This window comes from Macrobrachium nipponense, chromosome 39, assembly GCF_015104395.2.
Source record: "Macrobrachium nipponense isolate FS-2020 chromosome 39, ASM1510439v2, whole genome shotgun sequence".
NCBI lineage: Eukaryota > Metazoa > Arthropoda > Malacostraca > Decapoda > Palaemonidae > Macrobrachium > Macrobrachium nipponense.
Window position 1 is genome coordinate 25,345,265 of NC_061099.1, and position 12,500 is coordinate 25,357,764.

At 34.5% G+C, this 12,500-nt stretch overlaps 1 protein-coding gene and 1 non-coding gene across 2 annotated transcripts in view; both read right to left on the bottom strand.

Annotated features, from left to right (window-relative positions):
- LOC135210232 (beta-1,3-galactosyltransferase 1-like) overlaps nucleotides 1-11,607 on the bottom strand; it is an 82,422-nt gene extending 70,815 nt beyond the window's left edge. The window contains exon 1 of the mRNA XM_064243078.1: nucleotides 10,929-11,607. Within this exon, the coding sequence (XP_064099148.1) occupies nucleotides 10,929-11,003 (75 nt within the window). The 5' untranslated portion in view covers nucleotides 11,004-11,607. The remainder of the gene's footprint in view (nucleotides 1-10,928) is intronic.
- On the bottom strand, nucleotides 3,450-3,521 carry Trnat-cgu (transfer RNA threonine (anticodon CGU)). Its single transcript has one exon. It is a non-coding gene; the product is annotated as a tRNA-Thr (tRNA).
- Nucleotides 11,608-12,500: the final 893 nt, after the last annotated feature.

The window sequence follows — 12,500 nt, forward strand, 5'->3', positions numbered from 1 at the left end:
AGAGAGAGAGAAAGGTTAGGCAAGGGGTCAAGCCGACTATTAAAGGAACCTCTCAGACTGAGAGATTCGTCATCCAGAGTGATGATTCTTGTTTGATCCTGAAGCGTGGAATTCTTTGCTGGGACGCGACTTAGGAATAGACATAAATTTATTATTATTATAATATTAGGTAATAAGAATCCGCCATTAAAGAAATAAATTGTATGAATATGCAAAAGATATAAGTAATTATTCATAATTTTGGATTTCATTACATAACGGGTTATCACGGTATTATTATTATTATTATTGATAATATTATTGTCGTTGTATACGTTGTGCTTTGTTTAATTTTAATATCTTCTTAACACTTTCCATTTTACTCTTATGAAACATTAAATTTACTTATCTCGTTAAACACTGAATTTCACCTTTGTTTATTATGATTTTGATATCTTTATCGTTTTAAAATTTCCCCTAACCCTTTATACCTATTCTTACATAAATTTCTTGCTCGCGATGGGGTTTCAGTCTTATTAGTTTTCTGTAAAAGAAAACTATTGTGCCTGATTTGTCTGTCCGTCCGCATTTTTTCTGTCCGCCCTAAGATCTTGAAAACTACTGTGGCTAGAGGGCTGCAAGTTGGTATGTTAATCATCCACCCTCCAATCATCAAACATACCGAACTACAGCCCTCTAGCCTCAGTAATGTTTACTTTATTAAAAATATTATGGTTAAAGTTTGCCATAATCGTGTTCTTGGCAACGATTTAGGACAGGCCACCGCCGGGCCGTGGTTAAAGTTACATAGAAATATTCTTACTTGTTTGTAGAATGTGATCTATATATTTAGAAGTTATTTGTGGCAGGTAAATTGATTCAGTTTCTATTTATTACTATGAAAGAAACAGAGAATGAGGGATAGAAATATTTTTCTTTAATCCCTAATAATTTTGAAGATCTTCCGCTTCAGGCGAGTATAGCCCTATATAGTATGGGAGGTTTATTCTTGAGAGAGAAGGAGAATCGTATCCTCTATACGTACTGAAAGGGACGGCTTAAGTGCCTCCCCGGATGTATGGTTGTTGGATGATGTCATGGGCTTCTAGGTCCCAGTTTGGATATCTCTCTCTCTCTCTCTCTCTCTCTCTCTCTCTCTCTCTCTCTCTCTCTCGGTGACGTCTCTTCATCTTGTGTTAAAATCTAGTTTTTCTTTCTCATTGCTTTTCTTCCCACTATATTAAATCTCTCTCTCTCTCTCTCTCTCTCTCTCTCTGTCTCTCTCTCTCTCTCTACAATTTCTCTTTCGCCCTCTCCTTCCGATTATAATAAAATTCTCTCTCTCTCTCTCTCTCTCTCTCTCTTACATTTCTTCATCTTGTGTTAAAGTTTACAATTTCTCTATCTCCCGCTCCGTACTTTTCTCCCCATTCATAAAATCCTCTCTCTCTCTCAAAATCTCTCCCCCCTCTTCTCTCTCTCTCTTCTCTCTCCTCTCCTCACACGAAGCTTGGCGGAACTCATTGCTCTATGGAAGCTCAGATAAAATCCATAATGAGAGGCCAATTTAAACGTCCGGGAGGACCCTCATGAGAAACGACAGGATGATAAAGTACAGCTGAATGTCTCTTCTGAGAGTTCAACCGGATCATAGGGTTAAAATGGAAGGGAGGAATAAGTAGATAGAAAATAAGTTAATTTTATCTCTCGTGCGTTCGTGGAATTTTATAACGTGATAAGTTTTTTTTACGTATGTTTATTCTCCCATTCGTTCCGGGAATTTTATAATTTTGTAATTTCCCAAGGATGGTTTTGCTTTCGTAACACAAGTTCTTTATATATATATATATAATATATATATATATATATAGATTTATATATATATCTATATATATATATAGTAATTATATTATAATAATATATATATATATATGTATATAATAATATTAATTTTACAATAATAGTCTGATACTGCTATTCATTCATGGAATTTTATACTTTCAAGATTATTATTGTATATCGGGGAGGAGTTATACGAGTTTATTTTATACATAATTATCCAACAATATTTTTTATTAATCATAATTAGTGTGAAGAAATGTTTCTTCACATAGTGGAAGATAAAAAAATAAAACAAGTTGACTATTGTAAATTACCAGTGAGTGCTTTATGTTGCCAAATAAAATAGATAATTTTTATCCAAGTGGTTGAGTGATAAATTTCTAGATATTTTTATATATTTCCATCATTTACCGTTATCGGTTTACAAATTTACGTCCCCCGATTTGGGGAGGACCAGCTCATGCTGTATGAATAGATCCTCCCATGCAAAGATTAATTAGCGAGACAATCCTTTGCATGAGAGAGAGAGAGAGAGAGAGAGAGAGAGAGAGAGAGAGAGAGAGAGAGAGTATCAGTCGCTTCTCAACGTCAGGCTTTGAAAGGCTCTTTGTCAAACCCTTATCTAATCTGCTTTGCGAGAATAGACCCCTTATCAAGATGTGTTATCAAATACCCGTAGGAGAATAGAGCTTTTAAACGATCTATTTCTGTGTGTGTGTGAGAGAGAGAGAGAAAAAAAAACAGAGAAAAAATAAACTCGTCTCTTTAGAGAATCTTGGTAATAATTAAAATGCTGGTTTTTTTGTACATTTGTTTTTTTACCTGTCGAGCGCCTGAGTAATTGCAATCAGGCTTTCTCATGATGCCACCTGGCTGAGTGTTCATCTAAAGTGGAGGTGAAGGGAACATGGATTTTGGGTGTAATGAAGAGAGGGGTAAAGGGGGGAGGAGAGAGAGGAAGGGGAGGGTGGAGGAGGAGGAGGAGGTTTGAAAGACGTTGAACAGCCTGCGAGAATTAGACGCGAGAGATATCTTTAATGGGGATAAAGTGTGGTGCTTAATTTTTAGTATTCACTGGTCTGCAGTTCCATAAGATTTCAGGCAAGGAAAAGGAAAAAAAATATTTACTCTTTTCTACTTTCTTGTATCTTTAATTAGTTTATTTTTCGTAAAATACGGTTTTTTTTTTTAAGTACAAAAGTTATGCAGATCTGAAAAAATTTAGTATAGTTTGGTTTATTTATTCATTTCTGCTATCTTCTCTCTTTGAATAATGTATTTTTACGTAAAACAAAAGTTATATAGAACTGAAAACAATTTTAGTTTATCAATCTGCAAAATTCACGAAAGTAAGTCTTAACTGATATGCCAGTTGGTGTCAACCGCATTGCCTCAGAATGGGACTTAGGGCACTGTTTTCCGTTTGGCATAGTTTTGTTCCACTCCGTTTGGCATTTTTTTGTTTTCCACTTCCGTTTGGCATTAGTTTTTGTTTTCCACTTCCGTTTGGCGTTAGTTTTCAGACCGTCTTAATTAAGACTTTTCCCTCTCCATAAGGATAGGTCTTTTTCTATGGGCTTTCATTGCAGATGTGCTGCCATATAGCCTCTGAAAAACTGACGCGTTCGTGCCCCCTGTGAGGTTCGAACTCACGACCCCTGGTTTACGAGACCAGTGCTCTACCACTGAGCTAAGGAGGCCATGTAAATTAAGAATTATATATATATTAGTGATGGAAGGTCTCTCTCTCTCTCTCTCTCTCTCTCTCTCTCGCTACTACTACTATATATCTATAGGGCAGGTCAGAGGATGATATTACTCTAGAGGAAAATAGAGTAAGGTTGATTCATTTGAAAAGATCAAATTATGAGGTCTGTGTTTTTTCGATGTCGGTGCGCTAGTGCTGAAATGAAAGGTCCTGTATATATATATTAATATATAAATATATATATATATATATATATATATATATATAAATGTTGTATATGTAAATATATACAATATATATGTGTTTGTAAATATGTATATATATGTATATACACATATATATATATAAAATATGTGTATGTCTATATATATATATATATATATATATAGTATATTGTGTGTGTGTGTGTGTGTGTGTGTGTGTGTTTGTATATATATACATATATACTGTAACATATACAACACTGTTTCTCTACTTCCTAATCCACTACCTGTCAGTTGAGGAGTTGTCCTCGAAATATAACGCTATAATTTCTACCTTTTAGGTGTTTTATGGACTCCTTTTATTAGATAAACATACATATGTATGTATGTATGTATTTATATATGTATGTATGTTTATCTAATGAAAGGAGTCCATATAAACTCCACAAGGGTAGAAATTATAGCGTTATATTTCGAGGACAACTCCTCAACTGACAGGTAGTGGATTAGGAAGTAGAGAACAGTGTTGTATATGTTACAGTATATATGTGAAACCAGGGAAACAGTGATTCTTCAACACTGATTCGCTGTGTTCAGTACTATCCCCTGGTGGGTCAAATGTGTTTTGCCATGTTTAGTCTTCGTCCCTGGGGATCGAATGGTCTTAGGGACATTTGATCCTCCAGGTGTTAGTACTAATCACAAGGGACATTTGATCCCCCAGGTGTTAGTACTAATCACAAGGGACATTTGATCCCCCAGGTGTTAGTACTAATCACAAGGGACATTTGATCCCCCAGGGGCTAATACTAATCACGAGGGACATTTGATCCCCAAGGCCAAGTACTAACCACAGCAAAATACATTGGACCCCCTAGGGGCTAGTACTAAACATGGCAAAACAGTAGATGACTCACTGTTTGACCTTGTTTAGTACTAACCATCGTGGATCAAATGTTCCTGAGCGCATTGCTCATTTCACAAATTCTTTAGGTATTCTGTGAAATCCCTGGATGTCACTTATTTACTGTAACATATATAGAGTTCAAGGAAAGTTCCAGAAGTCGGCCGCTATGTCACTTTTGTTGACTTGACATATTCTGCTTAATTTCTTACACGCTGGTCGGAGGAAGATTTTATCAGTCAGATCTGAATCCCAGGCTCCTTTTGAGAGGTTCATCGTATTTCTTTGTTTAATCAGGGCTGATTTAACCATCTGGCTTTTGAACCAACAATTGCTGCTATAAATTATACATGGCATATTCAAATTTATTTCCATGATTATGATTATATTTATGTGGTTCAAAATAGCAGAGCTATGTTGGCCATATCTATACTTAACGATATGTGTTGTATTAGTCTTTGGGAGGAGTGATTTACCTGTAAAACCGATGTCGGATTGGTCACAGTCAAGGCAAGAGATCTTGTATACACCTGTTTCTCTGGGGACTGGCTTTTGTTGGAAGTTAATTAGGTAATTGTATAGGGTATTTGGGTAGTTAAAACGTATGCGTATATATGATAAACATATATACATACATTTACATAAGAAATTCTTATTTTTTAACTTCAATTCAAAGGACTGTGTAATCTGTTATATACTTCAGTATTTGGCAACATAATGTACACCACCTCATTTGACTACACTCATCCTAAAGAAACCCTTTTTAAAATCGCTGTTCAAAGAATTGTCTCATCGATTATATGCTGTATTTCGTATGATCATAATTTATGCCACTTCATGCCTCTACTCTTATTATTATCGTGTCCGTTGATTTTCCAAATGAACTTGATTCCCTCAAAGTAATTCAGTGAACTGGATAAGTAGGCCAACCTCCATTCTCTCCGGAACTGGTGAAGCGAAACTGTTTCAAGTTGTGATGTTTACGAGGTTCTCGTTCGACAGAAAAAGAAAAAGACGAAAGTTCATCCCTAACCTCTTGAAACTGGAGTGAATGTTACACCTAGGGAATTTTGGTGGGTCAGTTTCTCTCTCTCTCTCTCTCTCTATGTCAGTAACCTAGCTGTTGTGACGCTAGTTTTAGTAGCTTTAAATCAATCTCTCTCTCTCTCTCTCTCTCTCTCTCTCTCTAGGTATATATTGTTTTTCCAAGAAATAACTGAGGGTCTCTCTCTCTCTCTCTCTCTCTCTCTCTCTCTCTCTCTCTCTCTCTCTGGTAAACATTGTTTTCAAGAATCAACCGAGGGGGGGGGGTTTTTTCCCCCCCCCCCCCCCCCCCTCTCTCTCTCTCTCTCTCTTCTCTCTCTCTCTCTCTCTCTCTTCTCTCTTCTCAGGTAAACATTGTTTTTTCCAAGATATAACTGAGGGTCCTCTCTCTCTCTCTCTCTCTCTCTCTCTCTCTCTCTCTCTCTCTCTCTCTCGTAGATAGACATTGTTTTTCCAAGAAATAACCGAGAGTCATTATGTGTTTAATCTGTTCACTACCCATAAACGTGAATAATACTTAAACCTCTCTGGGTTAATTTTCACGGTTTGCGAATCTGACTTCACTTTATTTACACTTTAATCTTTCTTTTAAGTATTTTAAATCTTTTTTCTAAGTTAATTTTATCCGTAACTTTTATTCTGGGTATAAAGTTAGCATTACTATGCTTTAATGTTATCATAAAGTTATAAAGTTGTTGGTATGAACCGATTATTATTATTATTATTATTATTATACTTTTCGGAATCGTCAAGTCTAATGTTTTTGACTGTAATGTTATTGCAATTTGTTTATGTAGGTTTTGTATCATCTTCGATAAGTACACACACACTATAACTATAAATTATATATATATATATATATATATATATAATATATCATATATATATATATATATATTATATATTATGCATTATTAAATAAATAAATATTGATATTCGTGAAACATTTTTTTGATATTCTCGATGGCCTAATACTATGTTGGCATTTGAATTAGTTATCTCTCCCTTTCGTAGGTCATATTAAAGATTAGTGACCCTACATAGAAAAAAAATTAAGCTAATAAAATAGGCGGCTCTAGATGGCAAGTTGCGAGTTTCGGGACTTCACGTACCCTCACGAAGCTCAAGGTATCAGATACGTTTATTCCTTCTGCTTACTTATGTAGAGTGTACTGACGACCGAGGCTTGTCCGGGCTTGAAATTTGCTAGTCTTGATTTGAGGATTTTTTTACCTATAAAGTGTCGTTGTTGTAAACAGGAAAAATAGATGAATGAATACCCTGTGAGATAGCTTTATTTTTTTGAGGATTAGTTTTATTCAATATAAATCTAGTTGTTTTAGTTTTCTGTAAAAGAAAACTATTGAGATGGCTTTGTCTGTCTGTTCACACTTTTTCTGCCGGCCTTGAGATCTTAAAAGTTACGGGCTGCTCTATGAGCAAGAGCCGGTGCTGGCATAAGGCCAGCTTAATCAAAAACAACCACAGATCTTAAAAGGGCTGCAAATTGGCATGCTGATCATCCACCGTCCAATCATCAATCATACCAAATTGCAGCCCTCTAGCCTCTGTAGTTTTTATTTTAAATAAGGTTGAAATCAGCCATGATCGTGCTTCTGGGAACGGAAGAACACAGGCCTCCACGGCCGTCTGAGAGTTTCATGGGTCGCGGCTTATACAGCGTTATACCGAGACCACCAGAAGATAGATCTATATTCGGTGGCCTTGATTATAAGCTGTATAGAAAATTCGATTGCGCCGAAGAAATTTCGCCCCATTTTTTACTTCTTTTTTTTGAGCTTAAAAAAAAATGAATTCCTGTGGGACTTTATCTGACCTCGTTATGGGTCATTGGGTCGCTTCTCCTACTCTCAAAAAGATGCCGACTTAGATTTGAATTGCGAAAATTAATTTTATATAAAAAAAGGGACAATTTTCATCAACGCCGGAATTCACAAAGTCATGTTTTGAGTGACAACGTCACGTTTGGCTATTTTTTTTCTGTTAGCGTTTTTTATTGAGTTTGTTCACGTAGTGTGTTACATAAAAACTGAATGGCCAGCGAACAGCGAATGTTTTTTTTCTTTTTAGTGAGAATATTATGCAAAAGGTTTTCTTTTGGGGTGGGGGCGGGGGTTGTGTCGCCTACAAAAATTGAAAATTAAGTTTCACTCAAAACGAGAATAAATGAAATGGTTGTCAACTACATAATTATTTTCCCAGTCTGTAAATCATTCTGGCATCCAGCCCCACAAGTCGGCAACGGGATAGGCTGTGTTAAATAATGCCTCTATGCATATCAATTGAAGCGTGAATGTGGCGTGACAGTAATCATATATTCTCTCTCTCTCCTCTCTCTCTCTCTTCTCTCTCCTCTCTCTCTCTCTCTCTCTCTCTCTATATATACATATATAATATATATATATATATATATATATATATATATATACACACAACATACATACATTCATACGTACATAGATACATGCATACACACGAGTATGCGCGTACTAATACACGTGCATATCTCCTTAACACATACGCTACCAGCTCAGAAGACATCAACAATAATAGGAATTAGAGAAGAAGGCTCATTGTGCACTGGATGAAAAATGACAACTTCTTTCAAACCTGGAATGAGGAGAGGCGAAGAGTAATGGAAGGCGCTATGGAGAAATTGACAGGTATTAATGCATTTCTTAAGGGCGAGGTGCGTCGTAATGAAGATATCCATATATCAGGGACGAGTAACAGCTGTCTTATGTAGAGGAGGTTAGAGGAGAGTGTGGGATGGGTGGTATTTTGCTGGGAATAACTCGTGTTTCAGGTGACGTGTTATGTAATTTTTTTTTTAAAGAAGAAGATGAGGAGAAAAGAACATTGGAATGAATAGGAGTTATCTTGCAATTTTTCTCTACGGTCAGAACCTTACTTAAAAATCTGGAATATGAGTTTAGGCAATGGAAATATGGTATACACAAGTATTTTAGTTAAGAGAAATTTTATGTAATTTTTTTTAAAAGAATAATATGAAGAGAAAAGAACATTCCAACAAATAGAAGTTATCTTTCAGTTTTTCTCTACGGTCAGAACCTTTTCAATGCAGCTTTACTTGAAATACTGAAATATGAGTTTAGGCAATGCAAGAATGGTATACAGAAGTATTTTAGTTGAGAGAATAAAATTATTTTGTATATAGATTATAAAACACGAGTTTTATTTTAGAGGGATAATTTTTTTTTTCACAAAAAATGTTATTTATTCTGTATTCCCAAAGTTGTTTTATTTTTATAACCGCCTCCTCTTCATTATCTTAATTTTAGGTATTCCGATTTTAATGACTCTCTCTCTCTCTCTCTCTCTCTCTCTCTCTCTCTCTCTCTCTCTCTCTCCCGACCGTCTACCCTGTCTTCTTTCAACACTTTTCATTCTGTCATCGTACAAAGAGAAAAAACGTGAAAAATGAGACCTGGCCAATTTGCCGTTGTTACGGAAATTACCTTTCAGTACCTTGGACGCCTTTACTCATTTAAGGGGGTACAGGGACGTTCATTAAGTTCAAATGGTGACGGAAAACGGACGCGAGAAGTAGCGTTAATTTTAAAACAACTTTTTTCTCGTTGGTAATTTCAATGCGTATGTTGCAAGTTATCTCAAGGTGTGATTGTATCCAAATTGAGGTCTTCATATGGAGTCGGACGAAAGCAGCAACTTTGTACATTTATTAAATAAATTCAAATTTATTAGATAAATTCTAAAGGATGGAGTGAGATAAAGAAGGGACATGACACAATCAAAGGACACGAAAAGCTTTAGACCTTAAATCATAAAAAAGATAAAAAATAATCTCGTTGTCATTTCACCCTCGTGAGAGTAATGGAAGGCTGTTACCACTTCTTAAAGGTGAAGTCGAAGAAAAGGAGGTTTTTAATAGGGAACGACTCCTACAAATGGGCCTTCTCGAGTTTGACTTAGTTACAGAGAGGGGCCGAGAGGGTCATAGTGTTAGCTATTTGTCCTAATCGCTGGATTTGGAAGGGCATGGAGCGGTCGACCTCATGAGGTTTCAGTTTGGGTGACCGTATTGGACTGTGATTGTCTGTCTATGTCTTTATATATATATATATATATATATATATATTATAATATATATATGTAATATATATATATTGTATTATACATAGTATATATAGTAGATATATGTACATATATATATATATATATATATATATATATATAATATATATTATATGTACATTTTCTTTGTACACAGGTTATAATACACACACACACACACACACACACATATATATATATATATATATATATATATATATATATCTATGTATGTATGTATGTATATTATGTTTTATATATATATATATATATATATATATATATACTATATTTATATATATAATATATATACTTACATGAGTCAAAATATATGTATATATTTTCCAGGTTATATTCAGGTATATATATATATATATATATATTATATATATAATATATATATATATATATATATATATATATAATCCGTGTACAAAGACAAATGTACATAATATTTTGACTCCTGTAAACCCTGTCTAAATATCTGTCCTATTTAAATGAATTCTAAACTTAAGGAGATGATTCTTAAAAAAAAAACTAACTCGTAAGATTCAATTTGCGGAAACGGTATTGATAAGACATTTTTCCTCAGTTATATTTAATTTGTAGTTTCCATTTTTTATAATTGGTTACTTCAAGATATATATATATATATATATATATATATATATATATATATCTATATTATATATATATTTATATATCACACACACACACACACACACACACACACACACACACATATATATATATATATATATATATATATATATTATATATATATATATATTGTATATGAGTGTGCGTGTGTGTGAATTTTTACCACATCATCGCTATTCATATACATTCATCGAGCTACAAATGTCCTTTAATATCCAATGTGCTTTGCATTGGAATTAATATATTTTCATATTAATTCGGAGGTAGAGCGAATTGGATATTAAAGGACATTTGTTAGCTCGATGAATATACTATTAAATATTATATAATTATATATATATACTATATACTATATATATATATATATACCTCCAAAAATAACATCTCCATATATATATATATATAATATATATATATATATATATATATATATATATATATATATATATTATATGCTACGGCAATTACTCACCTGTATAATTACCCAGGGCAGCTTATCAGCGTACGTTTTCGTCTCCTTCCCTTTCTTCCTGAAGAAGAACTTCATGTTGGAGGAATTGCAGAGGAAGAGGGAGGCTTTCCGACAGTTTCGGGGCTTTCTTGAGGTCTTTTTCGGACTTTCACGTCAGTCTGAGACCCGTTCCTCTCTTTGCGTAAGCCCCGGATCACCTTGGCAGAGTTGTTAATTTTTTTTTTCCTTTTTCGTTTCTTTCTACTTTCACCTTTTTTTTCTTTCTTTGGTCGGAGAAAGGTAGGTTTTTTTGAGGATGGTCACTTTAATTCATGTTGATATATTCTGTTATTATTTATACGTTAATCACTTAATTTGAATTAATTTGTTATTTGTATACTAATCACTCCCTCCAGCAGAAAATTTATATAAGTGAACAACATTTAAACTATCTCCAGACTGTGTTTATCCTTATAAAACTCTATTGTTTTCATTTTAAATCCGTTTATAGCTAATAAAATCACCGTATTTTTTATTATTTAAAGTCAGTTTAATAAACGTAAATCCACACGAAATTGAAGATAATCCGCTGTGCAAGATATTTATCGGAGAGCGAGAAAGTGGCGCTCGGCCTAACACTTGAATGCTGGAACTTGGAAAGACACACTGAGCTTCCAGCTCACTCCATGCCGCCAAACGCGAGACTGACTCCCGCCACAGAACGAGGTTTCAGTGAGAGAGAGAGAGACTGAGGACGAGGAGAGATGAGGAGAGAGGAGAGAGAGAGAGAGCTACTCCTGACAACCGTCTTACCTCTCATGGTAAAACAACGTAAAAACTCTCTCTTCTCTCTCAGCTCTCTCTCTCTCTCTCTCTCTCTCTCTCTCTCTCTCTAACTTATGGCACTCTTTTTTATGTCTGTGTGTGCCAGAGTACCGCACGATTCAGCGCTTAATTTTTTTTTCTTGCTTGATCGAATGAAAGATATTATGTTGTAGCCTTCACCGATTTGTTTACTTTGGAAGCTGTTTCTGACGGAGAGATTTGGACGCATCCTTCACTGGGTTACTGATTTGTAGAAAATAAACCGATTTTGAGTATATAATATCTGTAACGATGATAAACCGTTAGTTCACAGTACTTACCTATATGATTTATACATGCCACCATGTTCATAATTAAGTTTCGTTGGTGTCAAGATTTTTTTAAATTAAAGCCGTAGCTGATAATATCAGCGTGAATTTTTTTAGTTTGTGGTTTCGTTCATGAAATTCTTGCTATTTAGTAAATAAAACTATTCTCTCTCTCTCTCTCTCCTTCTTCTTCTTCTTCCATACGTCTTCATCTACTCGTTTTCGTGCTCGTATTTATTCACGATGATCGAAATGATAGGAATTATTCTTGAAGCCTTAGTTCATTTTACCAAATGACTAGGATCCTAATGTACTTCCCATGTTCACTTTTTTTCTTATTTTTTTTAATGACATGAAAGCCTTGTGTGTTTTTTTAATGACCTTAGGTAATGGTAGATCTGTGGCTTGGTAATATTAGTAATGGCGAACATACCCTACCCACTTTTGTTTTATATATCAC